This window comes from Accipiter gentilis, chromosome W (genome assembly GCF_929443795.1).
Source record: "Accipiter gentilis chromosome W, bAccGen1.1, whole genome shotgun sequence".
Taxonomy (NCBI): domain Eukaryota; kingdom Metazoa; phylum Chordata; class Aves; order Accipitriformes; family Accipitridae; genus Astur; species Astur gentilis.
Window position 1 is genome coordinate 11,622,039 of NC_064918.1, and position 22,767 is coordinate 11,644,805.

The 22,767-nt window shown below is 44.8% G+C and overlaps 2 protein-coding genes across 7 annotated transcripts in view; one reads left to right on the top strand and one right to left on the bottom strand.

Moving 5' to 3' along the window:
• Positions 1-22,767, bottom strand: part of LOC126035313 (uncharacterized) — a 289,711-nt gene that overhangs the window by 129,924 nt on the left and 137,020 nt on the right. The gene's annotated exons all lie outside the window — the stretch shown is intronic.
• Positions 1-22,767, top strand: part of LOC126035293 (NAD kinase 2, mitochondrial-like) — a 74,108-nt gene that overhangs the window by 29,409 nt on the left and 21,932 nt on the right. For 5 of the 6 annotated variants that reach the window (XM_049793725.1, XM_049793726.1, XM_049793727.1 and 2 more), the window contains 4 exons: positions 14,103-14,191; positions 14,547-14,635; positions 17,762-17,843; positions 21,850-21,933. In XM_049793725.1, coding sequence (XP_049649682.1) covers positions 14,103-14,191; positions 14,547-14,635; positions 17,762-17,843; positions 21,850-21,933 — 344 coding nt within the window. Of the gene's footprint in view, positions 1-14,102; positions 14,192-14,546; positions 14,636-17,271; positions 17,304-17,761; positions 17,844-21,849; positions 21,934-22,767 lie in introns of those variants that run through there. The other variant, XM_049793731.1, reaches the window with a different exon arrangement.

Consider the following 22,767-nt stretch of genomic DNA (forward strand, 5'->3'; position numbering starts at 1 on the left):
TGCCGTGCTTTGTTGAAAACGATTCCCTGGAGGAGGCTCCCGTGGCACTGCAACCAATTGGTCAGCTCTGTTGTATTGGTTTTGTTTGGCAAGGTTTTGGTAGCGGGGGGGGGGGTTACAGGGGTGGCTTCTTTAAGAAGCTGCTGGAAGCTTCCCCTGTGTTCGAGAGAGAGCGAGCCCATACCAGCTGGCTCTAAGACGGACCCGCCACTGGCCAAGGCCGAGCCAATCAGTGATAGTGGTAACGCCTCTGTGATAACATTTTTAAGAAGGAAAAAAAAAGTTGGGACGGGGAGAAACTGCCGCCGGAGTGAGGAGTGAGAACATGTAAGAGAAACAAGCCTGCGGACACCAAGGTCAGTGCAGAAGGAGGGGGAGGAGATGCTCCAGGCGCCGGAGCGAAGATTCCCCTGCAGCCCGTGGTGAAGACCCTGGTGAGGCAGGCTGTCCCCCTGCAGCCCAGGGAGGTCCACAGTGGAGCAGATATCCACCTGTAGCCCGTGGAGGACCCCACGCCGGAGCAGGTGGGTTCCCGAAGGAGGCTGTGACCCCGTGGGAACCCCACGCTGGAGCAGGCTCCTGGCAGGACCTGCGGATCTGTGGAGAGAGGAGCCCATGGAGCAGGTTTTCTGGCAGGACTTGTGACCCCGTGGGGGACCCACGCTGGAGCAGTGTGCTCCTGAAGGACTGCACACCGTGGAATGGACCCATGCTGGAGCAGTTCGTGAAGAACTGCAGCCCGTGGGAATGGCCCACGTTGGAGGAGTTCGTGGAGGACTGTCTCCCGTGGGTGGGACCCCACGCTGGAGCAGGGGAAGAGTGTGATCAGCCCTCGTCCTGAGGAGGTGAAGCGGCAGAAAATAACGTGTGATGACCATAAACCCCATCCCTGTCCCCCTGTGCCGCTGGGGGGGCTTGGTGGTGAAATCCGGGAGGGTAGTTGTGCCCGGGAAGAAGGGAGGGGTGGTGGGAAGGTGTTCTGAGATTTCGTTTTACTTCTCATTACCTTGCTCTGGTTGATTTGTAATAAATTGAGTTAATTTTGCAAATTGAGTCTGTTTTGCCCGTGACGGTAATAGTGAATGATCTCTCCTGTCCTTATCTCGACCCGCGAGCCTTTTGTTATATTTTCTCTCCCCTATCCAGCTGAGGATGGGGGAGTGATAGAACGGCTTTGGTGGGCACCTGGTGTTCAGCCAGGGTCAACCCATCACATCTGTCATTTCCCGTTTCTCATCTGCACAGTGTTCTCATACCCAAGAGTTCTACCAGAGGGGCCATATCGTCATTAGTGATACCGCAAAGATTTCGCACCCACTAGATATCTCCCACAAGCTTCCGGACATCATGTAACGTTGAAATTTCTCATGTTATTTGAACCTTCTGAGGTTTAACATTGCTAGCATCTATGTGCCACCCCAAATACTTCCAAGTTGCTGCCTTTTGCACCTTTTCAGGAGCGATTATTACTCCGCGATGGCTTAAGATGTCCTGCAATTGAGTTAAAATTTCATCCTGTGGCAAGTTCCTTCCCGATATAAAGTGTCATCCATATAATGATAAATAATTGACTGAGGACAGTGCTTTCTTACAGGCTCTAATGCCCAGGCCACATACACCTGACACATCGTGGGGGAATTGCGCATTCATTGCGGTAACACGACCCAATGGTATCTCTTATAGGGCTCTGCCTTGTTAATTGATGGTACTGAAAAGGCGAACCGTTCAGTGCCATCTGGGTGCAATCTTTTAGATTTATAATTAACAAATCCCATTCTTCTGGAAGCATAACTGGAGATGGCAAACCTGGCTGCAGGGCTCCCATACTGTGTATCACCGCATTCACAGCTCTGAGATCATGCAACAGTCTCCACTTCCCACTTTTCTTGGGAATGGTAAATATTGATGTATTCCATGGACTAGTAGAAGGAACAACATGTCCCGCTTTCAATGGGTCCTCAACTAACCCTTGTATTTTTAGCAGCCTTTCAGAATTTAGCAGCTACTGATCAATCCAAACAGGCTCATCTGTTCTCCAGTTAATTTTCAGAATTGGCTACCCCTCAGTGACCGCTCCTAAAAAGGATGGGTCACTAACATTGCCTTCATTTGGCTCAATAAATCACGTCCTATGAGGCCAAACAATTCAGTTGGGGTAGTCATGATATACGGACGCATCGTAACATGTTCACCGTTGGGGAACACAAATGGGTAACCAGTAGCTGACTTACTAAGGTGGCCTGTGTGCCCCCTATCCCTGCAATACCAAAATTTGGATTGATCGATGGCCATGATGGAGGCCAAATGCATCGTGAAATAATTGTAACATCAGCTCCTGTATTGATTTTTCATCGGTTTCTTGACGATAACTCCATCAGGCCCTTCCAATTGCACTACCTTTTCTGGTTTACCTCTTGTTGTGTCCATGGCAAAGTGTACCTGCGGTTTCCCTGTGGAGCTGAATCCACCATCTCCACGTTGTACTTCACCTGGGTTCGGAACACACGACCTGAATGGAACTAATTGTGCTATTCTGGTACCTTTAGGAATAGAAACAGGAGGGATTAAAACATGAATCATAATTTTCACAGTCCTACAATAATCTGCATCAATAAGCCCTGGTAGCACCAGAATTCCTTCTAGAGCTGTTGAAGATTGCCCCATTAAAATGCACTAAGTCCAAACCCCAATGGTCCCTTTATGTTGGATGTGTACTGCGGTTTCCACATCCACTCTGGAGCTTCCTGCAGTGGCAGATCTGGTGGTTGCGAGGCTGCCTGAGGGCTGGCAACTCAAGCCCCTTGCATTCGTGTCGTTGCGTGAGGGGCCTTCGCGGTCGGTGTAAAGTTTCCCTTCTTCCTGTATTCTTGGTGGTATGGTTATCTTTCTTACACATGTTGCAGCACTTACTGTTAACAGTACCTGTTGTGACGGTCTGACAAATTCAATGTCTCAAACATCCGCTATAAAGAGCTTTGGTGGACAAAATGACCTCTGTAAAAATGCTGGAGTTTTGTGAACAGGACAATGTGGACAGAGGAGAGGGCCCCAGGGAGGGTGGGAACGCACTTCTCCAAAGCCCCAATTCCTTATCTGAAGTGACCAGGAGAAGGAACACAATTTATGCCTTCCTGGAGGAAGAAGGCCCCATGGAAGTTGGGACTGTGCTTCTATCTTAAGTGGTCATGCCAGCAGGAAAAGAGAGGCAACTCCACAATGAACACCCCTCCCCCCAAAGCTCACTAACCGATTCCAGTGAACCCCAGGTGTGGGAACTGCGCATGTTGAGATCATCAACTAACACACTATAAAAGAGGAGAGAACGAATCCTCAGTGCGCACCCTCTGGAACTGGATCTCTACGCTGGCTGGACCAACGCTGGACCCGGGACTGGTGAAACCCCTCTCTCCTCTCTTTCTTTCTCTCACTCTCTCCCTCTTTTCCTTCTCTCTTTTCCACAGTCTCTACACCTCATCCTTTGAAACATAAACCGTTGATCAAGTCTGAGACTAAGAGTGGACCTAGCTGCCCCTGAGCTCCTCTTTGAGAAGGAGTCCAGAAAGCAAGGGGGTCTGCTCTGAACCTCGTGACTCAACGGGAGGGCTCTCCTTCTGATACATTTCATGTTCCTTTTTCCATTTCATTTTCCTGTACTTCCCTCCTCAAATAGCGGCTTAGTGACATGTTGCAAGGTTCATATTAACAAATTCATGTGCACTTGGACAAAGTTAGCTAGGTTGAATAAATGTTGGTTGTTGTTTGAACTCCTCTGGTGTCGTTTCACCTTAATTCTGACAAAGGAAATCCACGAACCTGAGTCACTCCAACTTTGGGACGCGACACCTGTACATTTGCTCCTAATGTGTCCGCGTTTGCCACAGTTAAAACACTTGACCAAGGTGTCTTACTGGCCTTGTGCTTCTTTGTAGCTCCTTGGAGAGCTGTGGCAGCATAGGCTACTTTCTGTGAGTCCACTGATCGATCCATGTATTCTATCATAGCAACGACGTCTTCATTTTTCGGCCAGTTACACAATGCTTTGTGTGTCTTTTCAGTAGCATTTTCAAAAGCAAGTATTTTGAACATGTTTTCTTTCATGCCCTCGTTCATGTCAGGGTGGTCATAGATTGCCTTATGCAGTCTATTAATAAACTGTGTAAAAGTTTCATTATTCTCCTGTTTCACTTGGGTAAAAGCATGGCTGCGCACATTGTTTGGTATGGTAAGAAAAGCTTGATACGCCAAGATCTGTGATAGATGATGAACCTCAGTGATACATTGTAACTGAGCGTTCCCTGATGCGAAGGGTCCAGTACCCATCAGCATCTGCGTGGTTACTCCCCATAGGGGATCTGTTTGTTGTCGTGATGTTGTTTGTTCCCTATCACAGAGCTTCTCCCACTGCCGGAAAAACACTAACATTTGGGCGGGTGTCAAAATCAACTGTGCTAGCTTTTTAATATCTTGAGGTATCAGCAGAAAAAATGAATTGCAGTATTTGGTGAGTTAACGCAGATTTGATTCCGTACTGACTCACAGCATTCCTTAATTTCTCAATGACCTTCCAGTCAAACGCCTCCCATTTTTTCTGTCCATTTGATGCAATAACTGGGAATGCTTGGAGCATAGTCCCTTCTATAATGGCATCTTTCATTACACCCCTCCAATGTCTCTGCCTTTCTTCTGCAGCGGCTATTACAAGCGACTCCGCATCTATCACGGGCGCGGTTGGTTTCCCCGTCTCTTTTCCGCATTTCCTTTAACAATTCTAACATTGTCTCTTTTTTGTTCTATTATTAGAGTAGCCAAGTCCTTGTTTGCATTATTTGAATCAGGGTATATGCTAGGTATAATTTGTTCATGTTGAACAGTGGTATCTGGGGGCTGTTTTTTTGTAGGTAGATTTTTACTCACTCCCTGATTCTGTAGGGTTTCCTTTAATCGTACGGTTAGGGAGGCTTGGGAACTGTCAGATGGCTGATTAATATCGGCAGTCCCAGGGAGTGGAGCAGAAGTCAAGGGCACAAGAGTAGGCGAACAAGCTCCCAAAAGTCTCTCTCGCTGCATTATGTTTTTCTCCCCGCTTTTCCCTTTCGCTTGCGGTTGGAGAGACAGAGCAGCAAAAGCAGATGCAGACGCTTTACGATCTGCTTTCATTTCTTACAGAGTTGTCTTAATCAATTTCCATAAAGTTGCAAGACCTTTAACTTCTTTAGACCCATCACTAATTTCATCCCATAGGGAGGTTCCGATAGCATTCCAGGTACTAAGCTCAAAAGCTGTACCCACACTAATTGAAAGGTTTCTGTCCTTGCTTCATTAGTTTTTTAGCTGATTTATCATCATCAATTTCCATATCCCATAATACATCTAATCTACGCCATTCACTCTCCTTAAATAATAAATCCGGATTCTGAAAGCATCCCTTAACACGACCTAAAGCAACTAATCCCGAAACTTGCTTAACGCAATTTACCCCCCGCTTTTCTAAAAAGCACTGTAATAATTTTAGGGCTACCTCTTGATCCATTGCCGGCCAGCTTCTTGATGCTCCTTGATGCTCCTTGATTAAGGCACCTCGGTTAAAAAGTCTTTGCAGCCTTTTTCCAGTAGCCCTCACTGACGGCGAACCCCTTTTGGACGGTCCAGGCACGAGAGTTAACACACCAACCAAGACGATCAGCGTTCGGTTAATCTTTTGCCCCCCGGTCGCTGCTACCGGTGCTTCTCAGTGTCCGTCGCTCCAATTCCCCTTTCTTCGGTCCCTGTTCGGGCACCATTTGTTGGAGCGGCGGAGGAATGCACATAAGTCGACCCAATATGAGTGATAGAAGTGATTCAACTTTATTTGCACAGATAGCTCATATTTATACTGCTTGCGATAATTATGCCTACTGGTCCTAATATGATTGGTACATTGCTAATGTTTATTCATTACTAAGACAAACCCACTTGTGATTTGCAGCTATGCGTGTTCCGTAACTTTCTCATGGGAACTTCTTCAAAAGTTGCTTATGAAACTATGCCAAGGTCACACTGTCTTTATTTTTCTCCTGATATCAGCAAGACCAGCTGTTGTTTTTCTCCTGATATCAGCAAGGCCAGCAGTCTTCAGCCAAGGCCTAGTCTTGCTGCCCACGCTGACATTCCTTCACACACAACTCTGCTCGCACAACTTTTCCATATACCCATGTCCTTTCTCATCAAGCCAATTCCCAACAGAGTGCAGAGGTTATTTGCTGTGGATTTCTTGTTCTTTCTGGTAGTAAAGCAAGGTTAATTTCTGCTTCAAATGTTCAATTGAAAATCCTAACAAATTAGACCTGTGGCGCTCAGCAGCAGATATTGTCTGTGGGTGTCAAATACCTTCTTTTCTTCTTTCCACTTTCTTCTTTCTGCTCTAAATGGATCATATGCGGCTGACAACAGACCCAGTAATGGGCAGTACTATAACTGGCCATAGCCTTGCTTACCCTGTCCCTCCCCACAGTGGCAGTGTTCAAGTTCCCAGTGCAACACCATGGGCTCTCAAGGAGCAAGAGGTGTATGGGAGTGCACAAGCATTGTAGCTAGGGAGTAGAAACAAGGGGTTAAAGTGTGTGAGGCTATTAATAGGACTTAACACCCTTTACCCTGGTAAACTGGTACTAACAAGCTTCATAGAAATGACCTGAAAGCTTTGGATGTTTTCTGATCACCCACATGCTTATATGTGTGTGTGTCTAAGCACAGCTGGCTACTACTACTGTCTGCCTGTAGTGCTGTTGGTGACACCCAGGCAAATTCTAGGAGCCCCTTCTGTTGGAGATGGTTTCCTGATCCCAGCTGGAAGACCAGCTATAGATTTTGTTCCTGTAAGTTAATCACTGATTCTAAACATGCTGAGCAGGACAGCAATGCAGTTCCAGAATGCCCAATTCCATTCTTTTCTATTATTTCTTCAGTACTGAGTCTGTCTTTGCACTTAGCTCATGGTTGGATTTCTTGACACTGACAGGTGTCAGATGAAGAAAGATTGCATTTGTTGGGTATTGGATTGCAATTAACTGGAATTGTCATATCCTGCCAGTCGTCTTTGCTGTGGAGTTCTGCAGTGTGGGAGTCTCTATGGAAATAAGATTAGATGTGGCTGTCTGGCACAATGTACTTACTCTTAGAAGGGTGTGCAACATGAATAAATTGCTGGAAGTGCCTGTTCAAAGCTTCTGGCACAGATGAATTTCTCTACACAAACTCTAGGAGAAGTTTTGTTTCTGTGCTGGTAAATTGGTTTTAACTGATTGGGGAAAAGGAAGCAATGACAGTATAATCATAGAATAATTCAGGCTAGAAGGAACCTCAGGACGTCATCTAGTCTAGCCTACTGCTCAAAGCAGGATCTCTTTTGTTATGAATGTATTTATTAACTCTGTTTGCTTAACAATTTTACCCTTTCTTCTACTTGCTTAATGTCCATACAAACACATATTTGGCAGTACCAGCCCCAAATGGGCAGACTAAGTGAGGTGAAGAATGAATGCATACAGATGGTGACTGAATTACTTGCACAGAAATCTGTTGCAAAAAACCCCCCCAAACAAACCAAAAAAACTAATCTTCAGCCAGAAGCCTTACCTGCCTGCTTACTTGAGTCTATCTGCGTGAACTGTGAAATGTTTCCATGGTCTAAATAGTGTGTCAAAATTAAGAATTTAATTTCTCTGGCTTCCAGGAAGAATGATGCTAGAATGCAACTGCTAAATACTGTTTGTCTTGTTATTGACACAAATTTGAAAAATCTGGTCTATAATCCAGGGGCCAATATCAAAGGCAGTAGGTGGGTTGTCATTAAGCTTTTTTTAATGCAGGGGAAATGTCACCTTTGTCATTGATGTGGTTTCAGCCCAGCCGGTAACAAAGGACCACGTAGCCGCTCGCTCACTCCTCTGCCCCCCTCTGGTGGGATGGGGAGGAGATGGAAGAGAGAAAAGAAAAAAAACCTGGAACCTCGAGGGTTGAGATAAAGGCAGTTTACTGGGACAACACAAAGAAATTACAACAACAACGGTACTAATGAAAAAGTATACAAAAAGAGTGATGCACAGTGCAACTGCTCACCACCCTCCGACGCTCTGATGCTTCCCCCCACGGAAAGTCGAGAGAGACACACACACACACACACACACACCCCCCGGCTCCCCATTTATATACTGAGCATGATGTCACATGGTATGGAATAGCTCCTTGGCTAGTTCAGGTCAGCTGCCCTGGCTATGCCCCCACCTCCCAGGTTCCTGTAAAAATTAACTCTATCCCAGCTGAACACAGGACATTATCCGCCCCTTATTCTATACCATCTACATCATGCTCAGATCTTACATTTTCCAATCAACCACTACCACTTTCCTTGTCTTATATATAAGTATATGGACTCACCCCCCGCCCCCGCGCACACACACACGCAAATGGGCTATCCCTCTAATGTGTCCATCGATGTTTGGGGCCCCATCTGTTGTAACAGTTCTTCAGTATAAGAGAGATGGTGTGAGATGTTGGGTTGTATGCTGCCTCTGGAACTTGTGGCTAGTACATTTGGTGCAACTCATGCCCTTGGTCTGCAGGTCCAAGATGTTGATCTTGAGGAAATTGCTGGGTGCCAGTTCAAGTTCTATTGCTGTTGTACTTGGCTCAGTTTCAAAAGACCATCCTGTAGTCATTTGGATAATTCTTACAATAATACCCTTGATATGGCATATAGACACTATAGATACAATGACATGCATTGGCAGGTTATTTAGCAGTTAAATATCATACAGCCCAATTCACTGGCTATTCTCTCCCAAAATCAAATCACCCTGAGGTACACGTCGAACTTCCCCATCCTTCTGCATCACCCACCAGGTGTACCCAGGTCCTTGAGCAAAAACAACCCCTTGAATGGGTTTGCCTCTGCTTGAGGGAGGACTAACCCAGACTGTCTTTCCTAACATACTCCTCATGCGCACTACAGGGACTTTATCCCCTTCTACAGTATGTGGAACTCTTGGTTGGGCGGGGCCAGCCCGATTGGCGGATCCTCTAGTATTAACTAACCAGGTGGCTTTTGTTAAATGTGTATCCCAATGTTTGAAAGTTCCACCCCCCATTGCTCTCAATGTAGTTTTCAGCAGTCCATCGTATCGTTCGATTTTTCCAGAGGCCGGTGCGTGATAAGGGATGTGATATACCCACTCAAGGCCATGTTCTTTGGCCCAGGTGTCTACGAGGTTGTTTCGGAAGTGAGTCCCATTGTCAGACTTGATTCTTTCTGGGGTGCCGTGTTGCCATAAAATTTTCTCTTCAAGGTCCAGGATAGTGTTCTGGGCGGTGGCATGGGACACAGGATGTTTCCAGCCATCTAGTGGTTGTTTCCACCATTGTAAGCACATGGCACTTGCCTTGGTGTGTTCGTGGGCGTGTGATATAGTCAATCTGCCAGGCCTCCCACTGTTTATATTTCAGCCATCGCCCTCCATGCGACAGGGGTTTTTGCCGCTTGGCTTGCTTAATTGCAGCACATGTTTCACATTCATGGATAACCTGCGTGACAATGTCCATGGTCAAGTCCACCCCTCGGTCATGAGACCATCTATATGTTGCATCTCTTCCCTGATGGCCTGAGGTATCGTGGGCCCACAGAGCCATAAATAGCTCACTCCTACGTTGCCAGTCCAGGTCCACCTGAGACACTTCAATCTTGGTGGCCTGATCCGCCTGCTGTTTGTTTTGATGTTCTTCAGTGGCCCAACTCGTGGGTACATGAGCATCTACGTGACGTACTTTTACCACTAGCTTCTCTATCCAAACAGTGATATCTTGCCACAGTGTAGCAGCCCAAATGGGTTTACCTCTGCGCTGCCAGTTGCCCTTCTTCCATTGCTGTAGCCACCCCCATAGGGCATTTGCCACCATCCATGAGTTGGTATAGAGATAGAGCACTGGCCACTTTTCTCTTTCAGCAATGTCTAATGCTAGCTGGATGGCTTTCACCTCTGCAAACTGACTTGATTCACCTTCTCCTTCAGCAGTTTCTGCGACTAGTTGTGTAGGACTCCATACAGCAGCCTTCCACCTCCGATGTTTTCCCACAATGCGACAGGACCCATCAGTGAACAGGGCATATTGCCTCTCATTTTCTGGCAGTTTATTATACAGCGGGGACTCTTCAGCCCGTGTCACCTCCTCCTCTGGCGACATTCCAACATCTTTGCCTTCTGGCCAGTCCGTGATCACTTCTAACATTCCTGGGCCACTGGGGTTTCCTATGCGAGCCCGCTGTGTGATCAGTGCAATCCACTTACTCCACGTGGCGTCAGTCACGTGATGTGTAGAGGAAACTTTCCCTTTGAACATCCAGCCCAGCACTGGCAGTCGGGGTGCTAAGAAGAGCTGTGTTTCAGTACCAACCACTTCTGAGGTAGCTCGAACTCCTTCATATGCTGCCAAGATCTCTTTTTCAGTTGGAGTATAGCGAGCCTCGGATCCTCGATATCCCCGACTCCAAAACCCCAGAGGTCGGCCACGGGTCTCCCCAGGTGCTTTCTGCCAGAGGCTCCAGGTAGGGCCATTCTCCCCACATGCAGTATAGAGCACATTTTTAATATCTTGTCCTGTCCAGACTGGCCCAAACGCTACTGCATGAACAATCTCCTGCTTAATTTGTTCAAAGGCTTGTCGTTGCTCAGGCCCCCATTTAAAATTGTTCTTCTTCCCAGTAACTTGGTAGAGAGGGCTTACAATTTGAATGTAATTTGGAATATGCATTCTCCAAAAACCCACAACACCTAAGAAGGCCTGTGTTTCCTTTTTATTAGTCGGTGAGGACATAGCTGCTATTTTGTTGATCATGTCAGCAGGGATCTGACGACGCCCATCTTGCCATTTTACTCCTAAGAACTGGATCTCCTGCGCAGGTCCCTTGACCTTACTTTCTTTTATGGCAAAACCAGCCTTCAAAAGGATTTGGATTATTTTCTTCCCTTTCTCAAAAACTTCTTCTGCCGTGTTGCCCCATACGATGATGTCATCAATGTATTGCAGGTGCTCTGGAGCTTCACCTTTTTCTAGTGCAGCCTGGATCAGTCCATGGCAAATGGTGGGGCTGTGTTTCCACCCCTGGGGCAGTCGATTCCAGGTGTACTGGACGCCCCTCCAAGTGAAAGCAAACTGTGGCCTGCACTCTGTTGCCAAAGGAATGGAGAAAAATGCATTAGCAACGTCAAGTGTGGCATACCACTTAGCTGCCTTTGATTCCAGTTCATATTGAAGCTCTAAAGTATCTGGTACAGCAGCACTCAGCGGTGGCGTGACTTCATTCAGCCCACGATAATCTACTGTTAGTCTCCATTCCCCATTAGACTTCTGCACGAGCCATATGGGACTATTAAAGGGTGAGTGAGTCTTGCTGATCACTCCTTGGCTCTCCAATTGGCAAATCAGCTTATGGATGGGGATCAGGGAGTCTCGGTTGGTGCGATATTGTCGCCGGTGCACCGTCGTGGTAGCAATTGGCACTTGTTGTTCTTCAACCTTCAGCAACCCCACAACCGAAGGGTCTTGGGAGAGACCCGGCAGGGTAGACAGCTGTTCAATCTCCTCCGTCTCCAATGCAGCTATACCAAAGGCCCAACGGTACCCTTTTGGGTCCTTGAAATACCCCCTCCTGAGATAATCTGTACCAAGGATGCACGGGGCCTCTGAGCCAGTCGCAATGGGGTGTTTATGCCACTCATTCCCGGTTAGACTCATTTCAGCTTCCAATACGGTTAGCTCTTGGGATCCCCCTGTCACACCAGAGATACAGATGGGTTCTGCCCCTTTATAACTTGATGGCATTAGGGTACATTGTGCACCAGTGTCCACTAGAACCTTATATTCCTGTGGGTCTGATGTGCCAGGCCATCGAATCCACACTGTCCAGTAGACTCGGTTGTCCCTCTCCTCCACCTGGCTGGAGGCAGGGCCCCTCTAATCCTGGTTAGAATATCCGTTACTCACTTTCTGCACACGTGAATCACAAGTCCCTTCAAGAGGATCAGAAATGAGATCAGCCCATCTAATGCGTCTGGGGGACTGCTCACGGGAAACTGGAGCAGCAGTTTTCCAAGAAGAATTCTCTTTTCTGGTTGCTTTTTCTCGCAACTCCTGTACCCGTGCATCCAAGACTGAGGTAGGTTTTCCATCCCACTTCCTCATGTCCTCTCCATGGTCACGCAGGTAAAACCACAGGTTAGCCCGTCGTGTGTACTTTCTCCTCTCTCTTGGGCCCCCCCTAACTTCCCCATGGATTGGGTGTAATTACTAATAAAATCCGACAGAAGGTGCCCAAAGTATGGAAATGATATCACTGCCTCATACAGATACCAGCTTAACCTCATGACCAGTGATGTAATCATTTCATAAGTCGACATTGCCCAGTACAGCAAAATGATAATCCCAATCACTCTCCCAGAGATGAGATACACAACTACAGGCAACACATAGAGCATATAAGAGCTTACAAAACACCACCATGTAAACAAATGAAACAACATTGTGACTAACATCTATTTATCTAGTATAAGAAATGCGTATGACAACTTTGTTTCAACACGTTCTGGCCAGATCTGTCGTTATCTCAACCCTTCGTGCCCCACGTTGGGCGCCAAAAAGGACTGTCGTGGTTTCAGCCCAGCTGGTAACAAAGGACCACGCAGCCGCTCGCTCACTCCTCCGCCCCCCTCCGGTGGGATGGGGAGGAGACGGAGGAGAGAAAAGAAAAAAAAAACCTGGAACCTCGAGGGTTGAGATAAAGGCAGTTTACTGGGACAACACAAAGAAATTACAACAACAACAACGGTACTAATGGAGGAATATACAAAAAGAGTGGTGCACAGTGCAACTGCTCACCACCCTCCGACGCTCTGATGCTTCCCCCCACCGAAACTCGAGTGAGACACCCCCCCCCCCCCCTCCCCGCCCGCTCCCCATTTATATACTGAGCATGATGTCACATGGTATGGTATAGCTCCCTGGCTAGTTCAGGTCAGCTGCCCCGGCTATGCCCCCACCTCCCAGGTTCCTATGAAAATTAACTCTATCCCAGCTGAACACAGGACAGTCACCACTTGGCAGTCTTCCATTTTAGCTCAAATACAATCTGAAGGTTAATATTCTACATATTTCAAAGATGCCTGTTTTCTTAATTATTGTTCCTGTTGCTTTTTCTGTTGTCCTCTTTCTCTATAGCACAATGTTATAACTTTTCAGGTAATTAGGTAACTGTTTGTGTGCTTTTAGCACATGACAGAGGAGTGTAGTTAATGTAACTATTTTATGTAGATTTACTTAGAGTTCAAATTATTTAGCAAATTCGGGGAAAGAAAAGTGTCTGAAGTGGCATAGAAGTCAGCATAGCATATTTGCATATTTGTGTAGAGCCCTTAAAAGGTCTTTGACTCTTGGCTGCTGTGGCCATGTAACCAGTTTAATAAACTAGTGAATGTAAGCTGACTTGCATGTATATATAGATGTAACTAATGGAATGCTTACAAAAGTATGTTTGGCTACTGAGATAAAATATGTGCTGCTTTTTTTTTTTTTTTATAATAGCTTCTTGTCCTGGGTTTGGCTGGGATAGTGCTAATTTTCACAAGAAGCTATGAGGGGGCACAGCCAGGACAGCTGACCTGAACTAGCTAAGGGCATATTCAATACCATATGATGTCATGCCCAGTATATAACTGGGGGAGCTGGCCAGGGGAAGGAGGGGATCATGACTCAGGAATGGGCTGAGCATCAGGTTCCAGGTGGTGAGCACTTGTATTGTGCATCACTTGCTTTGTATATTTTTTTATTAGTAGTATTGTTGTTATTATTTCTTGTCTCCTTGTGTTGTCCTATTAAACTGTCCTTATCTCAACCCATGAGGTTTTACCTTTTTCTTCCGATTCTCCTCCCCATCCCACCAGGGGGGTGGGAGGAATGAGCGAGTTGCCCTGTGGTATTTAGTTGCTGGCTGGGCTTAAACCATGACACTTCTATTTGTATTACTTGAGCACTTATTGTAGTGATTAACTACTACAAAATCAATTTCTGTCTTACAGCTTGCCTTGAAGGGATCTAACTATGCTGGTCTACTGGAGCGGCATCGCATTCATACAAAAAACATGGAACATGTCATAGACAGTTTACGGTAAGAATGTATGGGTGTTGAGAATTTAAGAAACAGTGCAAATATCCATGGATTGTGTAAAACAATGAAAGAAAACTGTTACAAGCCCTAATAAAATAGGAATACTGAAAACAAGGTGATGCAGATGAACAATCATTCCTGAAACAATCGTAATATGAGCTACCTCAGTTCAGTTAACTAACGCAGTGCATTATCATCTTGAAAACAAATGAAAAAGATGTAAAGGATTTGTGAGGGTCAAATGCTTGTAAACCAAATACCGCTGTAATTAGTTCTTAATTCTGTGTCACTTTTTCAGAAGGTTGTGACAAGGAACAATATAGGACACATTCAGGCTTTTTCCTGTACTTTATAGGAATGAGAGGATAGAAGTTCGTCTTGTTGAACGTCGAGAATATAATGAAGAGACAGTTCGGTGGGCAGATGCTGTTATATCAGCAGGAGGTATGACTTTATGGAAGGGAAGTATTTGTTTCAGTATGTTTTCATAGATAATTTTTTTAAAAATTGCAGCGTGTGAAGCATCTGGAGGTATGCACGTTTTGAAAATAAATTGCTGATCTAATTGTCAGAAAATGCAGTGGTGGTGACCATCCTCTCCCTCTGGTATCTAAAGTTGTAGCACTAAGAAGCGTGTGCCAGTGCATGGACACTTTGGAAAAGTTTAGTATTATCTCATGTAAAACAGTATAAACTGTGGAATCTACTACAGTTTTCAACTAAAGAGGATAAAATGCTTGCTGTCATGTGGTGATACATAGCCCTAAACTCTACTCTCCAGTTTTAGGTATAGGAGTGGAGATTAACATGCTACCTCTTCCTTCCCTTGCCCAAACTGACTGTCTTGCTTTCACACTTAATTCCAGTGACTGGAGTAACTAGTTGGATGGTACAGGTAAAAGCATGCAACTTCTGAGCAGCATGTGCCACTGTTTAGAGCTTTTTAAATGAACCAACAGAGCAACTATAACTGGACTGATTCTTTTTAACATTGGATTACAGCAGTTCATACAGTTTCACTTTTGTGACTTGCTGCAAATACTGCAGTGTGTTGCTAGACTCTTAACTTAATGTTTGATCATCTGTGGCAGTTGGACTTGACCACTGGTTCACTTTGCCCTTAGCTACTGGTTACCACTCCAAATAGGTAGAAAGGGATATGTGTTCATTCCTGAAACATCCTAATATACTCCTGTAGACTTCAAAGAACTCCTCTAAATTGGAGATTAAAGTGAGGTGGGAACATTTCCTCTGCCAGTTTGGCTGTGGCAACATCTGCCATGGTTATCAATGAGGCAAGCAACTGGGAAGTGGTACATAGTCAACAGTTTTGGATCTTATATCTTGGTGCAAAGACTGATTCAGGTTATAGTTGTCCTTCTGTTTAACAGACAGGAAAGAATAAGATTTCTACTTCAGCAGTTTTATCTGAGACTACTTTTTGATGCCTGTTTGGGACCAAATAAGACCTTTAAATTGTGCCTTCTAGAACAACTGAGATGGAACTAAAGTAATTGTTTTCATGTGATTCACAGTAAAACTTGGTATTGTTCCCTGTCTCTTGTGGCTTTGATTAGTGATACTTTCTAGATTTATTTTCTAAAAGAATTTCTCTTACCAGCTCATAAACATACAGAAACTTCCATAAATCTTTTTTCAGACTTGCTTCTGCCAAATTCAGTTGCCTGGGCATGTCAGATAAATAGTACTTTTTCCAATCATATTTGTTATCTTGAATTCAGTTGTTGCTACTCTGCTTTAAAAGCTGTGTGGTGGGTTGACCTTGGCTGGGTGCCAGGTGCCAACCAAAGCTACTCTATCACTCCCCTCCTCAGCTGGACAGGGGAGAGAAGATATAATGAAAGGCTCGTGGGTCGAGATAAAGACAGGGAGAGATCACTTGCCACTTACCATCACGGGCAAAATAGACTTGACTTGGGGAAATTTGCCAATCAAATTAGAGTAGGGTAATGAGAAATAAAACCAATTCTTAAAATCACCTTCCCCCCACCCCTCCCTTCTTCCTGGGCACAATTTCACTTCTCATTTTCTCTACCTCCTCCTCCAAGCAGCACAGGGGGATGGGGAATGGGGGTTGTGGTCAGTTCATCACATGTTGTCTCTGCTGCTCCTTCCTCCTTAGGGGGAGGACTCCTCACACTCCACCCCTGCTCCAGCATGGGGTCCCTCCCATGGGGTGCAGTCCTCCATGAACTTCTCCAACATGAGTCCTCCCACGGGCTACAGTTCTTCACAAACTGCTCCAGCATGGGTCCCATCCACCAGGTGCAGTCCTTCAGGAACAGACTGCTCCAGCATGGGTCCCCCGTGGGGTCACAAGTCCTGCCAGCAAACCTGCTCCAGCGTGGGCTCCTCTCTCCATGGGGCTGCAGGTCCTGCCAGGAGCCTGCTCCAGTGCAGGCTTCCCCACGGGGTCACAGCCTCCTTTGAGGCATCCACCTGCTCTGGTGTGGGATCCTCCATGGAGCTGCAGGTGGATATCTGCTCCACCATGGTCTTCACCCCAGGCTGCAGGGGAATCTCTTCTCCAGCAACTGGAGCACCTCCTCTCCCTCATTCTTCACTGACCTTGGTGTCTGCAGGATTGTTTCTCTCACATGTTCTCACTCCTCTCTCCAGCTGCAGTTTTTCTCTTGTGCAGCAACTTTTTCCCCTTCTTAAATATGTTATCACAGAGGTGTTACCACTGCTGCTGATTGGCTCAGCCTTGGCCGGTGGTGGGTCTGACTTGGAGCTGGCTGGCATTGGCTCTACTGTACATAGGGGAAGCTTCTAGCAGCTTCTCACAGTGATGTCAGATACAGAAAATCCTGTGGTAGATTAGAAATTCCTGTTTTAAATTAAGTTAGTTAGCCAAGATCATTCTGATCTTTTCTATTTTTCCCGATTAATGGTGCCTCACCTGGAGCACCAATTCTGATCCTTTCTATTCTTCCTGATTGATGGTGTGTCCCTCTTGGCAGGAAAATGAACCACTGACCTGATGCAGAGTGACTTAGCGGTCAAAGTAAGGAGAGGATACCTCCTCAAATGACCACTGAAGACCACTCGAGACCCCTGCGCACGCGGAGAAGGCATCTGATGTGTCATGGTTATATAATCCTATACATATGCATTAGATAGTTTGAATATGTACTAGGTAGGAGGAGTAGTTTAATAAATTAGATGCAAGTGTTACTGTATAAAAGAGACACACCTGATGAATCTGGTGTGCTTGATTTGTGGAAAGTCCATCAGGCACCCTGTGCAGAATAAAGCAGTATCTCTCCTGACTGTGTGAGATCGGTCTATTGCACACTAGGTAACGAATCCGCTTTTAGGACAACAGAAGCCACCCCTGTAGCCCCCCCAGCTACCAAAGCCTTGCTATGCAAACCCAATACAAGGTGTCAGTATTTTTCTGGTCCCTTTTTATTTTCGTGTAGCTTACCTGGTGGTTTGTTGATACAAAAGCATGTAATGGTAATGCTGTAGTATGTGAGAGACTGTTTGGGATACTAGAATGTCAAGTGAAACTAACTTCTAACTTTTGTTTTGCTTTTTCTGTAGGTGATGGTACAATGTTGCTGGCAGCCAGTAAGGTCTTTGATAAATTTAAACCAGTTATTGGAGTAAATACTGATCCTGAGAGGTAAAAACACATTTGTGAAAGCAATGCTTTATTTAATATCAGGCACAGTATGCATTTGTTTTCATGATGTACGTGACATGCCTGTGGCATTTGGTAGCATAAATGTCTGTTTTAGTGGATTGTAGACATCAAGTGAACCTGCTGTTTTATTAGAAAAGTTTCCATAATGAGTTTTTCTGTCTCATCTGAGAGGACACTAAGTAATATTGGATGAGCATGACTGTGTTAAACTGCCACAGCTGTTTTCACACACCAGTGTAACAGCACTTGGAGCTAGTTAACTTGTATTACTAACCAGAAGCTTGATGCTAGAGATGGCAGTATAGAACAGTGACAGAAAAAGGGACTTAACAAAGCAACTAACAAGTGTGGTGCTTGAACATTCAGAAACTTCATTTCTTTACAAAGGTGAATCCTGTTGGAAATCTGATAAGGCCTCAAATGAAGTTTGTTCTGGTTTCTTCATGTAAACCATGCCATATTGTCATGGATGGAGTCATGCACTTCACTCGCAAAAGAGAAGCAACAATATATTTTGTTGATGTAAGACAGTGCGTTAAAGTTCAATGGTAAATGTGACAGTGATTTAACAAGGTTCAATGGCAAGGTACGTTTGAGTATTTACTGCATAGAGGATAGGGTCAGACAAAACTGTCAGGGAGACCCTCCTGTTGAGTTATGAGGTTTAGAAAGGACCCCCTTGTGTTCTAAACTCCTCAGAGGGGAGTTTAGGTGTGGCTGGATCCAGACTTGGTCAACAGTTTATGTCTAAAGGATTATATATGCACAATAAATCCTTTATATCACTTAGCTAAGATTTCAAAGTTTCAGCGCTTTTATTCCCAATTCACTTACCAAGTATCTGTTGCGGCAAGGAATCTCTCAACCTCGAGGAGTAACCTTGAGAGGCGTCCCTACTCAAGGGGAGATCCTGGCGTGCAGCCTGCTGCTGTGCAGGAGAGCTCAGCGGGCCCTGTCCTGTCCCAATTTCTCAGGACGATGACTCAGATTTGCTGATTCCCAGGTCAGGATTAAGGTGAAACAACACCAGGGATCCTTTAACTCACAAAACTCAACTTTTATTTGCTCACAACAAGAATTGGCATGAAACTATGTCAGTAAACTGTATAACACGTGCTAACCATATGTCACTGAACATATACTGCAAACCTTGCTTATTTGGGGATCAGTTCAGGGAAGACAATAAGGAGAGCCCTCCCGTTGAGTCATGAGGTTCAGAGTGGACCCTCTTGCTTTCTAGACTCCTTCTCAGAGAGGAGCCTAGGGGGGTGGCTAGATCCACTCTTAGTCCCAGACTTGGTCAACAGTTTATGTAAAATAAGGGATGAGGTGTAGGGATTCCAGAAAAAGAGAGAGAGACAGAGAGAGAAAAGAGATTTCACCACTCCTGGGTCCAGCATTGGTCCAGCCAGTTTAGATGTCCAGTTCTGGAGGGTGTGTGCACATGGGGCTTCAATTTGTGCCCTTTCATAATCTCCTTGCCCCTCCTTTGGGCAGGCACTCAAACTCATTAGGCTAATTAGCTGTCACGTGAGGTTTGTGCTTCCAGAACCTTTGGGAAATAGGTTGGTGGTCTTGGGGGTCGTTTGGGGAGTAACTTCTCCCTCCCTGCACACATGACTGTTCTTTGACCTTTGGCCATATATGGTGAGCTGCCCTGCTTAGCGTATCAGAACACAGAACTGTGTACCCTCTGGCATGCCCTCCATGCCCTGTTGCTAACTGACTTCTCACCTGTGGTTAGTTCATTGTTATGCAGAACTTGCCCCACCACAATCTTTGAGACATTAACTCTTTCAGTCTCTCACAGGCCCTGGGCTGTCCACTGTTTATGGAGTAAGATAATTGACTTAGTCATATTTCCATACCAACTACAGGTGTTAGCTTCTTCCAAATTTGGCTTGATTCAGACATTGACCAGTACTGTGGTTAGGTGGGTGCATTGCTCAAATTAGCCCTTGTCTATTGTGTTATCTGTCTCCCTGAATCGACTTTGAGCTGGATGCAGCCATCATGACCAGATGCATCCATTACAACTGCCACTGGTGGTTATCACTTGAGCAGGGTTATGGGAAATACAGGTCAGGTTGGGGTGATGGGGGGAAGCATGCTGTCACACAAACCTCAGAGGATGCTGCCTTCTCAGCTGATTAATGGCATTTAGTTGTCCTCTTATAAACACACAAGTTGCATCCACCTAGCCATAAGATTGATTTGGGCAGGTGGATGCAGTGTATTAGTGCTGCCTGGTTGGTATAACCTTCAAATGGATGGCAAGTAAAAACTCTGAATTCACCAAAGCTCTGTCTGCTGAGATTTCCAGATTTAGGTTTCTGCTTCTGATATTACCAGTTAATTTAATAGGTAGGAAAGTTGTGGCCAAAAAGTTTTAATTCTTTCCATACCTTATTCCTCTTCCAAAACTTTTCAAATGCTGTGAATAGGTATTCTACAGTACTGTACCATTTTTGGTTTGGATAGCATTAAATTTCTTCATAGTAGCTTGTTGTCCTGGGTTCAGCTGGGATAGAGTTAATTTTTACAGGAACCTGGGAGGTGGGGGGCATAGCCGGGGCAGCTGACCTGAACTAGCCAAGGAGCTATTCCATACCATGTGACATCATGCTCACTATATAAATGGGGAGTGGGTTGGGGGAGAGCTCTCTGTTTTGGTGGGGGAAGTGGCAGAGTGTTGGGTCCCGGGTTGTGAGCAGTTGTGCTGTGCATCACTCCTTTTGTATACTCTTTCATTAGTACCGTTGTTGTAGCCTTTTTTTTTTTTCTTTTTTTTTGTGTGTGTTGTCCCAGTAAACTGTCTTTATCTCAACCCTCGAGGTTCCAGTTTTTGGGGTTTTTTTTCTCTCCTCCGTCTTCTCCCTATCCCACCGGAGGGGGGCGGGAGGAGTGAGTGAGCGGCTGCGTGGTCCTTTGTTACCGTCTGGGCTGAAACCACGACACTTGTATGGGGCTATGTTTTGGATTTGTGCTCAAAATAGTGTTGATAACACACTGATGTTTTAGTTACTGCTGAACAGTGCTTACACAGTGTTAAGGCCTTTTCTGTTCCTCACACTGTCCCACCAGTGAGGAGGCTGGGGGTGCACAAAAAGTTGGAGGGGATACAGTTGGGACAGCTGATCCCAACTGGCCAAAGGGATATCTCATATCATGTGATGTTGTGCTCAGCAATAAAACTGGGGTGGAGGTTGGCGGGGGGGCTGCTGCTTGGGGACTGGCTGGGCATTGGTCAGTTGGTGGTAAGCAGTTGTTTTCATTTGCATCACTTGTTTTTCTTGTTTTTTTTTTTTTCTTACAAGTTTTTTTTAAATGTCTTTTTAATTATTAAACTGTTGTTATTTTAACTCATGAGTTTTTCTCTTTTACCCTTATGATTCTCCCCCCATCCCACTGGGGGTAAGTGAGCGAGCAGCTGTGTGGCTCTTAATTGCTGGCTGGGGTTAAATTAGGAGAAGTATCAAGCCTGAATAGCAGGGTTCTAATAACAAAGTGCCTTCAAGTTATCAAACATCCTTCATGAAAGGGGAACAATGTTTAGTCTTCTGGCTTTGACATGAGGTTCTTTTGATCCTAGGCATGTTACTTACCTGTCTTGTATCACTAACTTGTGTGTAAATTGAGGAAATATTCTTTCTAATTTGCAAGGTTTATTAAGCTTGAATTCCTTGCCTAGAACTATAGTGACGTGAACTATATCAGTACCTACGTATTCCTGCAGGATTACTAGCTGAACAGCCAGTTTTTAGGGGAAATGCAGGAGAAAGATTCTGATGTCTCACATATGTATGCCCCAGGAGCTGAGGTGTATTTTTGCTGATGTGCTATGTATGTAGAATAGTATAGGTTCATAAAGGTCAAAGTCTAGTTTTGCTTTATGTAACAGAAAGAGCTGCTGCTTTTTTTTTTTTTAAAGGGACCAAATCTTAATAGTTATACCGTCATTTTCATTGTCCTTTTTTGATTCCAGATCGGAGGGTCACTTATGCTTGCCTGCGAGATACACGCAATCATTTCCTGAAGCACTACAGAAGCTTTATCGTGGTGATTTCAGGTAGTATTCACTGATCATTGGTTTTTAAAAAAACATATTGTGATTGGAAAATACTTAATGATGTGTAGTTCCTAAGGAGATGATGCTTAGTAAAAACTTAATGCCTCAAATCGTGAATTCTGTGTAGATGTTTATAGTGTTGAAAAATAGGTTTGTGGTTGAGAGTGGGATTGGAATATAAAGGATGAAATTGACTACCAATTCCTGAAAAAAGACTTTTGGTATGACCTTCAGTAATTGATCTCCTTTTCTGACTTAGCAAATACATAAATGAGGAACTGTATTCTTGTAAAGGATGTATTGGTTTACTTATTTTAACACTCAAAAGCACTTGTGATGGGTCATACTAATAGAAACTAATGAAGCCTATGCAGTTAGGAAATGGTCAGTGTGATGCATCTGGGGTTTTGGTGATTACAGTAGAGTGGCTTAAATTTTGTTACTAGATTAATGTTAGGCAAAGATTTTCTTTATGCTGAAGATAGCTTGATGTTTTCAATACTAGATATTCTTAAAATAGAAGAATTTCCCTTGAATTGAGAAGGAAGCAATTTGAATTTTAAAGGACAGACTAGGAAAGAGGGTTTTTTTCAATAGTTCTTAAAAAGAGACATTGTTCTGTGGTGTAGTAACATTCCAGGATACTTTCATGATGGCAAACCATCAAACAGAAATAAGTCATTCACATGAAAATATATTGAATTGGGTTTTGTGTTTTTACTTCTAGGATATTTAATTTGTAGCTTGAAGTGTAACTGTGCCATAGAAAAGTTCTAGAATGAGGTGAATACATTCATCAGGATTGATTATAAATAACTGAAGGTGTTTCAGTGG